Source organism: Scophthalmus maximus, chromosome 15, assembly GCF_022379125.1.
Source record: "Scophthalmus maximus strain ysfricsl-2021 chromosome 15, ASM2237912v1, whole genome shotgun sequence".
Lineage (NCBI taxonomy): Eukaryota > Metazoa > Chordata > Actinopteri > Pleuronectiformes > Scophthalmidae > Scophthalmus > Scophthalmus maximus.
In genome coordinates this window covers 14,783,295-14,799,200 of record NC_061529.1, presented here as the reverse complement: position 1 = coordinate 14,799,200, position 15,906 = coordinate 14,783,295, and the positions used below count along the sequence as shown (strand labels likewise).

Genomic DNA, 15,906 nt, shown 5'->3' with positions numbered 1-15,906 from the left:
GTGATCTTTTGTGTTGTCTTCATTTTACCATTGGTCGTGGAGTCACTGTAATTGTAATGTAGCATGTGGGCTAATGATTTCCCTTTCTGAAAATGACACTTGCGAACTGTGTTATTCTAGCTCTAATTGACGGGCAGCTTTTAGTTATCGACTTCCACTCTCGGGGGCTGGATGCAGCAGCCGTCTGTCTTCCTAACCTGCTCTGACCTTTTGAGCTGAACCCTGCTGCTGTTTTTTTTTGCGTTGCAGTGAAACGGGATAGCTCACGTCAAGATACCTTTTTTTGTCTCGATGTGTCTCAGATGGTGATGGTTAAGTAATGACTTCCCTCTTTGATCAACTTTAAATTCCAGCTGGGCGACCATATGGTCGAAGCAGGTTTTCCGCCGGGAAACCTTATTCCTGCACATATGTGGTCTGTTAAACCTTTAAGAAACGTGAGGCTAGGATTACTTTACCTGGCAGCTTTCGCCATTTTCATTGATTTGAAGCGTTTGCCTGGGAAGGACCAGCAGCTTTCACCGCGGAGCAGAAGATCCGACAGCTGTCGGGAGCGACCCACCACTCTAACCACACCTCCCTTCCCCCTTGCATGACTTGGTGCATGTTTTTACTGATGGAGATGGGCCTCTTTTCTTATCTCCTCTTCTTCTTCTTCTTCTTCTTCTTCTTCTTCTTCTTCTTCTTCTTCTTCCTCCTCCTCACGTCCCACTCTGCCCAAGCTTGCCGAGCTTTAGTCGCCTGCCGTCCTCACTAATTTGCACTTTCTGAAAACCTGTAGTCTGCCTAAGTGCTACCTGCACTCTGTTTAACCAACTGCTAAGTTTTGCTAACCTCTAACATGTTAATGCCGGCACATCACAAATGGTTGCGCAGGACTGATGTGCTGAATTGTCGGTCGACTGTGCATGTGAGATTATTTCTTTTTAATTTATCTAAAACTATGGAGGAGATTATGTGAATGTGATGAATGGCTCCTTCTCGGCCGCCTTTTTGTTTTTTCCGTGACGAAGATGGAGAGTTCCATTTTTGCCGCGACACAAAATTAGGCAAATTGTGTGTAATCAAATTCAAGGTCACCTGCTGTTAAATGGGTCTAACATTTGGTTTGCCTGCGAGAGAAGAGGCTGCAGCTTTAGCAAGAGCAAAAATGACCGAACAAGACCAGAAGGGCCGAGATCAACATGCGTTAACACACAGATCTTTATGTATCACAGGGACCTGACTGGTACTCTAGCAGTGACTTCCTCAACCGGTGAGTTGCCCTTTTCTTGACACACACACACACACACACACACACACACACACAAACACACTGCTGCATAGTCTATAGGTCAAATGTGAAATACAAGAGCAGGGTGAGTCAAATTTTCTTACAGGGAGTGACAGCAAGCTGTGGAATCTCTTTAGGACGAGCCACAGGGTGCGGGGGGGTCAGTGGGTGGGCTGCGTTTATGATCAGGGAAAAATGCCATAGACGAACCAGTCTGCGATTTCATAAAAAACAAACAGATGGTTACGGCTGTTTCGGTAAAAAAAAAAATACAGCTTGAGGAACTGCGACAACATTGTTGGAACTGAACTTTAAACAAATATATAGAGAATGTAAAGGTATTGCTTCTCTGCTTAAGCCTGAGAATTAAGAACAAAGAAACGATAATTAGTCACTATTGATTTACCCTATCTAAAAAGATGCCTGTCTTTAAAATGTGCACCAAAAAAACCTCAAAACAACTTACCTGCTTTTTTTTTTTTAATTGGAGGCTATGCTTGAAGTACTGGAAATGAAGAAATCACAATTTTATCAAACCACTGCCAATACAATTGACGATGGTCATTTTGCTGAACACGATTTAGAGTTTATTTTTAAATGGGTGGATACATTTCTGTGGTTTTTATGCTCGTGTCCGACCATCCTTCGCCATCCGCCCCCAAGACACCTTCACATTCTCGAGGATCTTTAGAAATGTCACCGCCGTGATGACAAATCCCGCTTCTTCTGCGCCTCTGACTATAAATAACTCCACCCCGCTGTGAAAATATGACGACATCCGAGGATTGCCATCCGGTCCGTGGAGCAGATGTATCTCCCCCTGGTCGTGGATGTAGGGGGCCTGCGGAGGTGTGACTCGCCACATTAGCACCGTGATCGATGACTAAACGCCTTGCACAATACCACCACCCTCCCTGGCGCTTTCTATTCTCAGAGCGGCACACAAGCGCATCGCATCTGGTTTTTCTGCACGCTCTCTCAAAACCTATTACTCACATTGAGAATATATAGAAAGACGCTATGGTAAATCTTGCAGATAAGCAGTTGACTCATTGTTGTTGGGGGGGTGTTTGGAGCATGTGACACTCATGACGGTAATGGAATTTGATTGACGGTGGATTAAATCAAGTGTCATGCTAATTTTGTCTTGGTAATCTGTACAAAAAAAACCCAAACCAGTTTCCTCATGGCAAAGCGTAAAATGTGATGGTGCATCCAATTCACTCCTGTGTCATAGGTCAAAACTATAAAGACGTAGTGGCTAAGTCTGTTAGGCAGAATGTATCCACACAAGTATTAGAAGTATTAAAGTCCTTCAGCACCTCCTTAAGCAAACTAGTCATTTGAAGAGGAGACAAAGACGTGAACATTTATGGATGACAGGAGGAGGAGAAAAATGTTAGCAATCAAGAGGCAGGGAAAACTGGCCAGAGACAATTTCATACCCCTGAAATTGCAGGGTGAGGCCCCGCTGAGGTGAATCGAGTATTTTGAGCATTGGGAACATGCTTCTTGTCTTCCCATGCTGCCGGGGGGGGGGGGGGCTGGTTGCCAAAAGTATTATCAGAACCACTGGCACAGCGACTAGATTCCAACCCTTTAACAGTCGCCCTGGGATCCGTTTTGTTCAGGCCGGATCAGAGGGAGTCGTATTGGAACACAGATAAACATAATGAATGGTTACGAATGAGCTGGGAAGCTGTAAATCTAAAGATTTCACGAGAGACAATCTGGTCTGATCTAAAGTGGTGCGTGACAGCTGTTTCAATGGGTTGTTTCAAACCATTAATCTGTTGACTTGTGTGTTCCTACAGGTATAATCAGCCGCACATACGATCCTGGTCCTTCTCTCAAGCAGTAAGTAACTACCGGTCCCTGCTGACGTAAAAAGAAGAAGAAAAAAAAGTGGCGTGTGCAGTCATTCAGTCTGTGACAGCATCTGTATGTATATACTGCAATGTGAGGAATGCCACTGGCCTCAGCCTCGGCCTCAGCGGGAGGAGGTGGAAGCCTCAGTCATTCCATTTCACAGTGAGATATGACATAAGCATATATCTCTCTCACACAATCAATCTTACGGAAGAGTATTGGGGCCCGACATGAGAGGAGGAAGATTTTTTCTTTTTTCCTTTGGCATTTCAAGAAAAAATTGAAAATTTCAAACAGGTATATTTTTTTTTTCAACTATCTCAAGAATAAAGTTGAAATGTAGAGAATGAAGTCAACTGCTCCGGTCCTTCAAGACCGGTTAGAAAAAGCCACTGTGATCTGCCAATGTTCCATCTTTCCGAGCATTTGTGGTTTCTCCTTCCGAACGGAAAGTCCAGGAGACTTTGTTTATGTAGTAAAAAGAGAATTTCCTTATTATCAAAACCGATTCAGGGGAACAGCGTCACCAGTTCGTCTACACTAGGCATTTTTGTGGAGGCAGTCATATGCACATTTGAAATGCAAAATGGGGAGAAAAAAAAATCTTCCTCCTATCATTTTTTCCCCATATGCATGGCCCCAATATTCTTCCATAGAATCTAACTGTGCACAATCAAACTATTCCTTTTTTTAAAAGCCGCACTCGGTTTGGATTTTTTTCTCAGGATTTCTGTTCCCAGCCAATTAGCCGGATAACCACTACCACCATCAGGCCCAGCTTTACCCTTTGATGCAAATTAGTAAATGCTATCTTTACATAATAACATAAGACAAACTGAACATCAGCATGTTGGCATTGTCGATGCGAGCATGTTGTCATGCAGCTCAAAGCACCGACCTTGCGGAGCTGCTGGCGTGGCTGGAGGCTCTTTTGTTTTGTTCCTGCTCGCGGGAAATCGATCCAGCGCCTATTAGCTGTGGCAGATGTGGAAATGGAACGACCGTGGAGGTAAACTGAGGGTTGCTTTCCTGTCTTAACATAGAGGCCGTACACCACACACACACACACACACACACACACCATGAGTTAATGTCAATCTGTCAATGGCACAAACCCTGGCCCGCACCTTCCACAAGGGGTCCGATGGATTAAGCGCATAGTCAACAGTGGCAAGTGAACGAATCCCATTCGTACAGATTTATGGAGCAGTGGTGACTTGTTGTCGCGCCAAACGAGAAAAACCTTGACCTCGCTGTCAGCATTCATACAGGACAGAAAGGGGGGGATAAATGGGTGAAGGGGCGGCGTTTTACTGCCCTTATTTTATTGCACAGAAGAAAAACCAACTCATTTCCAACCAGATCCTCACTTACCGCCGCTCAAAACTCCGTGACCCGTTGAGGACGTGTAGAAAAGATGTGACCTGAGGCGATGATCAGCAGCAGGGCAAACGGGGCAGTTACCACGGACAGCGGGAGGGGAAGGGGCATGCAAGCTCCGGCACACTGAGCCAGCTAGAATCTGATATCATTTACAGGCCTGCACCCTTCCCCCTTTGCACTGGGTGAGATTCCCCCTGCTAAATAATGGCCACTCTGTTTGCCGCCTCTCTCTCGCACACGCACACGCACACACACACACACACACACACACACACACACATCAGAGAGAGAGAGTTTCTGGGTGGGAGGGGGAGGGCATTAGCTAAGTGCCATGACAATTCTCAGCATGGATCATGATGGGAGATTCAGCGCTACAATGGTGTGACCAATCTGCATTCCTGTGGATCCTTCAGGCCCTTGACACGAGTCGCAGGCGAGATTACCTCACTCCCACCAAAACTCACCTTCAGCTAAATCCCCCTTTAAATCACCCCCAAAAGTGGCACGCTGAGGCCTTGTCACCCGTAACATAGACATGAGAAGAGTGTGGACTTAAAATAATGGAAAATAATTTGACTCAATTTGAAATGTTAATTGAAATGTTCAGGGGAAGGGCTTTTGAGGGAAGTTAATTCATATGGATGAGAAAGATAGGGTGACAAATGGGGCGGGGAGGCAAAGAGGAAGCTGTGGTGTGAGAATGTGGAAGATGTAAAGGGGGGGGGGTGTCTGCAGTACAATGGCAAGTGAGAAGAGAGAAGAGGCCCCTGTCTATTTGGGTAGAAATGAAATGGAGACTATAATAACGCAGGACTGAGGAATGCGTCTGCTGCGGGTTCACTGTCATTCCGGCACAGACGGGTGCGCAGGCCCAAACATCCAGGGTAACATCTCTGTGCATCTACAGAGCTGGAAGCGGTGATGTTATGGCTTCAAACCGAGGTCAGGCCCCCAACCGAGACGGACCAACGGTGTTGAGGGCCAGGCCGCAGCTTCCCCGGGCCACGAGGGGGTTGTGACACGAGACACTTTGTTTGTCTTCTGTTCGAAGAAAACTCCCATTTATTTTGTGAATTTTTCTAAAATAGAAAATATGCCCAGCCGAGTCCTGGGGTGAGGTCGAATTGTCCTTCCTATCTACTATTCCTTACTGCTATGGCTTGACCTCAGTGGGAAACGTCATGGGGTCAGGGAAAGGTGTAAAGGAGAACTGATAGGACTGAAAGCCGACAGGGCGGTGGATGTTATTGACGTGCGTCTGCCGTGGTGAAACTACAAATTTCCTAAGATGAACTTAGCGGCTCCATCAGCATGTTTCAGTATGTTTCACCACCGTGTGACATCAGATGTAAATGATTGATATTTAACAGTAAGCTGACACGATGACGTGCGTCACTTCTGGGTCATATTCATACTCTTCTACTTCTTCTGCTTCGGATTGAATCGTTTACGTCCGTGCACGGCGCGTCACGTTAAATATCACTGCCGCAATGCATTGTGGGGCGTCTATATCTCCTTACTCTCACAAAGGAAGCTCCAGTGTACCCTATGCTAAAGGAGAGAGGGAAGGAACCATTGAAGCTCCTTCTCTATGCATTTAGAGAATCCGAACGGCTCTTATCATGGCTGCCGCTCAAATACTTCTGGGTCACGTCAAGATTTAGGAAACTTCCTAAGACAATCTGACAATTCGACCTCACCCCTGACCTTAACACCTGATGAGCAGAGAGCAGTCGCCCACTGTGAATTGCTCTTCAAGCCTTTAGAAAAGGTGAGCGCTGTCCAGGCGACATTATACTCGTGTAACGCGATGGCACAACAGTATCCGCCTTTGTGTGAGGTATTTAAACGCAAGTACTACTTCTTCTTTTTTTTCTAATCAACTCTTTTATTTTTGCCAAGTAAAAGAAACCCTGCATTTCTTCACCTCCACGTTGGCTCTGTCCCATTTCTTTTGGTGGCGGCCCCTAATATGGCAGTAGCATAGCAGGGACTGTGGCGACACCTAGCGGCAATGTGTCGTCACTACAAGCTCTTTCGGAAAGGTGATGTCCCCTGACTGATATGATGACCGAGATGCAAAAAAAAAAAAAAGAAGAAGAAGAAAAAAAAAAGGAACAAAAGACACTGATTAGAAAAGAAAAATAAGATTTAAAAAGAAACCTCGTGCTCTGTGAGTTTGTAAGAGTGAACTTCTTTGAAAGTCACGAAGGAGGGGAAACACTCGAAGCGGCCCACGTGGGCTCCCCTGAAACCCGCCGAGCTGAAGTTTCTTCTTCGTGTTCCACCGACATGTTCTCCAAGGTCTGGTCAGACTTTGAGCAGAGCTTTCGGGCCCAACTTCTGTCGTTGAGATTGTGGTGGGAGGTACAGTGACGTTATACAACTTGTTTAAAATATATATATATATATATATTTCTTTGTATTTTCACGTTTACAGCATCCTCTCTGAGGGGCTGCTGCAATTCCATTGTGTCTTTTACTAAAAAAGAAGACAGATACTATGCACATAGTGTGTAGTCCAAACAAATTTTTGAACTTTAACTTTTTGCATTTCAGACACTGTAATTGGAACACATGTAAATCTCAGAGACATGCACTTAGACTTGACAGTTCAAGTCTGGGGGGGGGGGGAGATCAAACAGGAAGTAGGTTGCTGAACACAGGCAAGACTCACTGTCACGCTTGTGCTGAGGTTTGATGTGACGATCAACATGTTGCTCCCACAGCCAGCCGTTTGACTTGTGCAAGACAGAGACACACATCACACATCACACACACATCACACATCACACATCACACACACACACATCCCATCACACACACACACTGAGACACAGAGGTGTAGTGTAGATGAGAGCCGCCTGCTGCTGCTGTCAGGGTGTGAGCTTCTCGGACGATCTCTCAGCCAAAAGTTGTTTGGGCCAGAAGTGAAAACTGGGGAAGTTTAAGAAAGAACCAGGTAATGTCTTCTTTTCCTGATGTCACTGTTGAGGTTTGTGTACATCTGAGCTTTGTTGCGGCGAGTGATTGAATTCGAACAACCGCAGCGGCGCTTGAGCTCAGGCCTCCGGGTACCACACTTCCTGTGTGTGTGTGTGTGTGTGTGTGTGTGTGTGTGTGTGTGTGTGTGTGTGTGACCCCGTTGTCACCTGGCAGTAACATCGGCCCTGAGTGATCCGATCACATCTATTTTCCATTTCTGTTCCACATTTAAGTGAACTGTAAGGTTGAGACGGTTCCCCAGTGCAATCTGGAAACCCCCGATTCTTTATTGTTTCTGTTAAAAAGTCTGTTGTGACTTTTTAAAAATTTTTTTTAGCAGTGGCACATTGTTGAAAGCTTTGTATAGTATAGTGTGTGATCTTCTCTGTGTGTGTCTCTCTCTCTCTCCGCTTTGTGACGTTACGAATAAGGAACTAAAGTTCGCAGAGGAAGTTAGTCAACGGGTGCAACTTGGATTTCTCAATATGTGTTGTGCCTCTGCTCATTCAGGATGTTGAATTGCAAAATATAAAATCTGATCATCTGTGCTGCTAAATAAAAGTTTTTGGGGAGGTGTGATAACTGCAGGGGGACCATGTCAACCTAATTCAGACATGTCCTGGTTCTCAGTATCTGTCACCGGCGAAACCGAACTGCTGAGGGCGATTGTTCAGCCCCCCCGAGTCAGTGCTGCTCATCGACACGAACTATTGAAGTTTTCAGCCTTTATTTCTGAATCGGCTTCCAGTTCTTTTTTTTTCTCTGCTTACTTTGAATTCACATTTTTATTTCTCTTTTTTTTTAATTTTGTTTTCCAAGAATGAAAAGGGGAAAAATCGAAATGAGAAACCGCGTCTCTGCCCATGACATCACTTCCTCTTGTCGCGCTGGAGAAACAAACTGCTCATATTTTCTGAACATTGATCTGTGGGCAGTAATATTGTCAACCCACAGAATTTATTTTTTATCTTCTGCTTTCTTTCAACAGGCCGCCTTCCCCATATCTGTGTCGCCGTCTATGGCTGCCGATGATTACAACCCCGTAAGTGTTTCTTCTGCTCTTTGTGTGTGGCTCACTTGTTTGAGCTATGAATGAAATGGAGACTCAAATCTCCTTTTTTCTCTTCTGCTTTTGTTTTATTTATCATAAAAAAAAAAGTTATTAATTTCTATATCGCCTGACGGATAGCTTGCCATTAGTCTAGTTTGGTTTCTAGACTCGATTTTTGTTGTTGTTGCACAAGACAGAAAGTCACAGAAGAGGATGGTGGAGAGAGAGAGAGAGAGTGTGTGTGTGTGTTGAATCTGTAGAGAAGAGTAAAGAGAGCGTGTGTGTGTCACTTGATGTGAGAAAACCGGAAGTTCCAGGCGGCCTCTTCTTTCTCAGCCGTGGGGTCCCTGTGTGAGTGTCCGACCTTCACGTTGCCCCCCCGCTTCTCTGCCCGCAGGTCTCCCTCCGACACAAATCCAAGAAGAAGAGCCGAGGAGGTAAGCTCTCGCCCCGTCAGCGCGCATCCCCTTGTTGTCTCACTGTGTGCCTGCAACTATCATTTTGGCCCCCGTCTGTGGGCGTGTGTGAAGTGGTGGCAGGGCAATTAGTGTGTGCAGGGGGCTTGTAGGCAACGCTCGGTTAGTTTCACTTCAGCTCTCATCTATTTTGGCTCGTTGCTGCAGTGTCTCTTGTTCCTCTGGGGAGCAAACTTGAATTTGTGCCTTGATATTGTTTTTCCCCCCGGCGGATTCGTAATAAGAACAGGTAGGTCAAACGTAGACTTTTGCATGAATATTGTGTGTGATTTCATCCTTCTTGTTCCCTCTAATGCTTTCAGCTTCAGCTCGCTGCGCGCTTCTTCTGTTGACAAAGGGGGAGGAGGTCTCCGTGTGAATTTAAATGAGCCTATGCGCCTTTTTTTCTTCTTTTCTGCATAGGTTATGGTACAATGAGCAGAAGACGGATCTCGGTCAAAGAGCTGGGCCAGCCAGACCACCAGGGCTGGCTGTACAGGAAGAAGGAGAGCAAAGGCTTCCTGGTTATGAAATGGAAGAAGTACTGGTTTGTGCTGAAGAAGACGGCTCTCTACTGGTACAGCAACCAGCTGGTGAGTGTCCCACGGCCGTCAATAATAATAATAATACATTTAATTCATAAAGCGCTCATACAAAACAAGACAAAACAAGAAAAAAACAAACAGAAAAGAAGAAAGTGTAATGGTGGGGGGGCTAGGGAAATGCAGAGGAGAAGAGGTGGGTTTTAAGGCGTGACTGGAAGGTGTCGAGGGAGTTGGAGTCACGGATCACTTGGGGGAGGGAGTTCCACAGCCTGGGAGCAGCCCTGGAGAAAGCTCTATCCCCAAAGCTGCGGAGGTTGGTTTCGGGGTTGGAGAGGAGACCGGCAGAGGTGGATCTGAGGGGCCGTGCGGGTCGGTAGGAGGAGGGGAGATCAGTGAAGTATCGGGGAGCAAGATGGTGGAGGGCGTTGATGGTGAGGACCAGGACCTCGAAGGTGATTCGGTGGGAGACAGGGAGCCAGTGGAGCTGTTTCAGGACTGGGGTGATGTGGTGCCAGGGTTGGGTGTGAGTGATGAGACGGGCGGCCGTGTTCTGGAGCAGTTGGAGTCTGTTGATGGAGCTGGGGCTGGTGCCATAGAGGAGCCACTCATGTGAGATGGCCGTCGCAGGTCAACACTAGTTAACAGAAACTCCAGTCTACGACCACAGCTCATTAAATCCAGAGTTACATGGGATCGCTCAAAATAAGTGTCAAATAAAGTTTCTGTTTCTCTCTTGTCCCTTTTACCCTCTTGTCCGCACTAACCTTCTCTCTATCTCTGAAATTCTAATTGGTCCTTCATTATGTGAAGCCTCTGTCCAGTTCCTGGTCATTATTATCTTGCTGTACGATGAACCGCTGTACAACCAGTCCGACTTCCTTTGTTGCAAGTCTTTCTCTCGCCTTTCAGATAGTCCCTGCAGTACTGTATGGACCTAATAATGCATCAGAGGATGCAGTAAGACAGTTTGTTCCAACGCTGCCTCTGTACAGACGGAGGGTTTGTAAAAGTCCCCGTTGGAATTGTTTTTGTTTTGAAATGTCAAGGTTTCATTTACTTCCATTGTTGCTGTTAGTGAACCAACCACCCACAGGTTTTCTTCTCTTCAGCCTCGGACTGCTCACTGCTTACCTGTGTATTTAGGTTTATTCATTGGACTTAAACTCCTGAATTTTTTAATAAAGACTGGAAAAACGGGAGGCTTCTTTAAAAACATTTGACCGATGGTATAAAGTAAATACCTCAGGCGATATCTTTATAAGTTTACTCTGGATAGACAGATTATAGTGACCAGCATTAAATTAAGTCTGGGTCTGATTAAATTTGTAATCATTGACAGTCATTTTTAAAAACATTAAAAAAAAACATGTAAAGGAGCCCTCTATTGGAGGAAATATTTTTTCCGTTCCATTTTTTTGAAAGAATGAAAATATCTAATTCTGAAAAGGTTGATTTAAAAACCTCCTTTCATCCTCTTCAAAATCAGAATTGGCTCACAGTTTGGAATGGTGGATTTTATTTACGTGTCCTTTTTTGACGTGCTGCATTGATTCATTTGCATTAAAACTAGCGCTTTGAGTTTCGTTAAAAGGCGCTCTATTAATCCAATGTATTGTTATTATTATTATTATTAAAATGCAGCAAAAATGTACCACAGTCATACCCGTTTTTTTGCCACAGCTGTCTCCCTGCACGCCTGTCACCATAGGAACCACCAACCCGTCACTGCTGTGTTTCCTGAATGTGACGGTGACACTAAGTGCCCTGAGACAGGCATACGTAAAAATGACATGTGTGATTTACTGGCATAATGACGTCATTCATATCTACTGCATACCATCAGTTGTTGCGAGAAAGGGGAAGAAGTGGCAGACTGAAACATAGCAGCACGGGGTCATTGTCAGGAAGTGGTTGGAGTTAATCATCACTGTTTTGTAACACCCGCTGTTTAATTTGTGTGTTGCAGGCAGAAAAGGCCGAGGGCTACATCGACCTCGCCAACTTCCTGATTGACAGAGCCATCGAGTGCAAGAAGAAACAGTAAGCTCAGAGTAATACTCTGTTCTCTTCCTGGTTTGTGTCAATGAGATTTTATGTCACCTAATACAAATAAAAAGGAACTACATCTATAGTTGGATCTGACATATAAAAGTCTTCCCACACACAGTTATAGGGAGTGTAAAGTAGGTATCCTACAATTAGTACCTGATTTAAACAATCTCAAAAATACAGCCAGCAATTTGCAGGTTGCGCTACTTCAATTGCTGGAATTGAATTTGTTATAATTTCAATATTACCGTCAGCAGTCTGCACCGGTCTCCATATTGTTCAATGTGACAAAATTAACCTCTTTTCCAGGGCAGCCTGGAGCACAGAAGTGTGGCACATTTAAATAACTTGTAAAAAGTACAATTATAAATAATAATAAAAAATAGTTGAGCCATTCTCCGTCCAAAGACTTGTTAACTATGGGTGCCCTCCTTTGGGGTTTCCTAATGATCAGTGAAGGGGCATAAACATAGAGTTGACCTGCTTTCTTAAATTCCTTTTCCACTCTGTTGAAACCATCGACTCTGCGCTTGAATCTCTGCTCATTTTGTGCAGATGTTCTCTTAACTCTTGTCCACTCACCTTTGCTCCCGCAGTGCGTTCAAAGCCTGCCACCCACAAGTCATGATGTTTTATTTCGCTGCCGAGAACCACGAGGATATGAACTTGTAAGTCTTTTTATTTCAAAGTACAACATTGTATCTATTTCCCTTGTTTTAACCATACGCTTATTGAGTTGCATGTTTTGTTTATTCATTTATTTTCTTCTTCTTCCAGGTGGTTGAACAAGCTTGGGTTAGCCTCCATTCAGTATGAGCCACATGAACAAAACCCTGCAGCCGGTGAGCAACCAGATCTAACTTAGATGTCAACTTAACAAAAATACTTGTACGTGTCGTTGTCACGTTTTTTTTATTGTCTACCTTTCTAACATTCACAAAAACAAATGCATATGTGCATGTTTAGAGTGTTACAGCGAAGCCAGCGACCATGAGGAGGCTGAGAGCACAGAGATCCCCCCTCCACCGTACTCTGAACAGAGCCTGCGGAACAATGTGGATGCATCTGCAGCGCCTGGTAGCACACATCAGGTCAGTCAAGTCTCTGGCTACAAACTGTCAACAGTGCACCACCAGTCTCAATTATACAGGAGCCTGCCATTCACTGAAACTTGGAACCACTGGTTCCATTTGTCATAGTATGTTAATCGTGGTCGAATTTGTGCATGTACATGATTTATATATGTAGATTGACCGTGACGTATTTGTCTTTCAGGGAACCCTTCCGCCCCCTTACTCCTCTGCGGTCCCCAGCGAAGCCAACGGTTCGCTCTCGTCACCCGTCAGTACGATGACATCGCAGAGCTCCGCCTCCTCGCTCGCCAAGCACCGGCAGTCCTGGCTGGACCTGGTCTCGCAGGCGTCCCCTCCGGCCGGGGAAACGGCAGTGGTGTGCTCGGCTCAAGTACACACACGTCAGCTTCCACAAGTGGAGACGCAGGAAGAGGAGGAGGAGGACTCCCAGGCGTTGGAGAGCTCGGCCCCCCGGGACGCTTCAGAAGCAGGGTCTAATGAGGAAAGCCCTTCTGCGGAGGGGGAGGCACAGGGGGAGGTTTCAGGTGCTCAAAATGAAGGTGAGACTTTGAGACTCTTATACTTCTTATACTTAACTGACCCAATGGTCCTGGAATTAAGTTGTTGTTTTTTTATAAATGTTTAGATAGATATTTAATATAAATGCACATCTTTTCTGCATTGTAACGTAAAACTTTTCATATCGACAAACATACACAGTGATACAGATATGTATCTGCTAGTTTTTATCCACCACGCAATAATTTGGCTGGGCTCCAATTCTAAGCAAAGATTGTGTTTAAGATTTCTACTGTATCATTTTTAGTTGTAAGGAAACATGCTAGCAGAAAACATTTCCTGTTTACTGTACTGGCATCACTAGTACCAGTGCATTTTGCTGTGTCTGTGACTTGTGTCATATTTGTGATGTGTATGGTGCTGACACTGTCGCCTCGTTTCAGGGGCTCGTGGGAACAGCTCAGATGAGATGGAGAGGCTGTATATTCATCTAAAAGAGGCGAGTCTGTCGCCCATAGGAGATCGCAAACCATCCACGAAAAGGGAATTCAGGGCCTCCTTCGTGAAACGCTGTAAAAACCATACCATCAATGATAAACTGCACCTTATCAGGACACTCAACAGCACATTAAAGGTACATTTTTCTGTTTCATTGTCTGTTTTTGTTTACAGTACAAAATTCTTTACCTAAAAACCTAAATGATTTACCTAACGAGTGAATTGCAAATATATTCTGAGCGCTTCCCCCCTTGTCTTTGTCCTCTTCAGTCGAAAGAAGCGGACCTACAGGTAATAGAGCAGGTGCTGTTGGACCAGGAGCTCACCTCACACAAGTTCAGAGAGTGGAAGGAGGCCCATGCACCGTTGGTACAGGAGATCTGTGTGAAACAGTCCCAGCAGGTGGCACCAGAGGCCACAAGAGCCGCAGCATCAGTCAGTGCTGCCCCAGTGGTGGAGACCAGCTTATAAAGACTCCTCATGACTGTTTCTACTGTGTCTGCACACACACACACACACACACACACACACACACACACACACACACACACACACACACACACACACACACACACACACACACACACACACACAGTGATGTTTTCAATTGAGACTACTGATCCATATCAGCGGACTGTAAGTGCTATTCTGCAAGTAACTGGATCAATGAAGAATTGTGCTTTTAGTTTTTAAACAGGAGCCGGTGCAGACATTCTATGAACAGCATGTCACTTTGAAATGTGAAATGTGTTTTAGTATTACATTTACCGTCTGACTTGCAAATTTCACGGTCGTTGTTTTTATGATGTAATTCTGTGAACCTTTGCATAAGTGGTTTTTAATATTTGTCATGATTGAGCGCTTTGAAATAATGGATCCATTGTTCTCTGCATGGAAAACACTTGTTTTTACAGTATGTTGGAATCGTTGCCAATTCTCACCAGTAGTGAGAAAAGTTTTATCTGTTTTTAGTCTCTTATTGGTGCCGTGCACCTTCACTGCTGTTACACTTACATGATTATTGCATGATCGTACTTACCATCAAGACCTTCCAGACTGAAATTCTCATCATCATTAGAAAAAGTTATATTTTATTCTACTTAACCAAATAATTTTAAAATGAAGAATTCCAACCTTAATGACAAACGACATTGACAGTAACAGACAACCTCACTGATATTTTATCGCAAATGTGATAAAGACTTCATAACTAACCAGTATCAATGGTATATATAGTGTATTAGACTTGGTGCACTCATTTGCATGTAAACATAGAAGGAAAAGTGGCTAATTCTCAGGAAAAAAACTAAACAACCAGACCCCTTGGGCCAGCGAACCCAAGCTCTGTAAGACTTACAGGTGAGCAGAGGATTAGGGGGTGGCACAGTTTCATTCATCAGGCATTATGGGACTGTTCCCAGCCACAGCTCCAGAGAGCAACAGGTTAAGGTCACTAAGGGCCAAGCGGGGCCCTCGGACAAAACCAAGCTCCCGACACAAAGATGCATTTTTGTTTCTGAATCAAGTTGTACCTGTTGAGCACGTTAAACATGAACCATGTGTAAATAGTTGTAAACAGATGCGTGTCCATTCTTCTTGATCCGAATTCTGTTATGGAAGATTGTTTGTATATAGGGAAATAAACTGTTATAAGAGTGAACATTTCCCCCTGTGACTTTATTTAGACGTGTCCGTGTACAACATTCGAGTATTTAGACTCCTTCACTTTTCACATGTTCTTTTGCACCTTTAGGCAAAAACTTTCGCTCAATACCCCATAACGACGGAAAGAGAATTTTAGAATATTTTGCAAACTTTTGTTCAGACACTTTCAGCTCAGGTGCTTCCTGTTTGACTTGATCACCTGTGAGATGCTTCTGTCCAGTTGGAGGCCACCTGTGGTGAATTCAACTGATCGGACGTGGTTTGTAAAGTTGCACGCTTGGTGCAAAAAACAAGCCACGGGTCAAAGGAAGTGGCTGCGGACAGAATTGTGTCATCCTAGTCATCCTAAAATAGTCATCCTAAAAGGAAGACGTTCGTAAGAGCTGGCCATGCGGTGGAGTGTAGGCCGTTGGTAGAGGACAGGTGACCAACCCAGCGGTCCCTTTTGCTGAGCTCCAGGGATCCTGTCCTGTCTGGATTACACCCCAGGCACTGCCCATCACCTGCCCTATACCGTCCCGACTGTAAAGCATGGCGGCAG

The 15,906-nt window shown here is 44.8% G+C and overlaps 1 protein-coding gene across 5 annotated transcripts; it reads left to right on the top strand.

Moving 5' to 3' along the window:
- Positions 1-6,651: 6,651 nt before the first annotated feature.
- Positions 6,652-15,360, top strand: ipcef1 (interaction protein for cytohesin exchange factors 1). Of its 5 annotated transcripts, none has more exons than XM_035610220.2 (11): positions 6,652-6,892; positions 8,499-8,552; positions 8,959-8,998; positions 9,440-9,609; positions 11,528-11,601; positions 12,207-12,278; positions 12,388-12,452; positions 12,577-12,701; positions 12,886-13,243; positions 13,646-13,836; positions 13,971-15,360. In XM_035610220.2, exons 1-11 carry the CDS (start codon positions 6,818-6,820, stop codon positions 14,169-14,171), a joined length of 1,425 nt encoding a protein of 474 aa, XP_035466113.2. In that variant the 5' UTR covers positions 6,652-6,817; the 3' UTR covers positions 14,172-15,360. The 5 variants fall into 5 exon arrangements, with proteins under 5 accessions (XP_035466113.2, XP_035466116.1, XP_035466115.1 ...); XM_035610223.2 differs by lacking the exon at positions 6,652-6,892 and adding an exon at positions 7,197-7,487; XM_035610222.2 differs by lacking the exon at positions 6,652-6,892 and adding an exon at positions 7,913-8,193.
- The last annotated feature ends 546 nt before the right edge of the window (positions 15,361-15,906 follow it).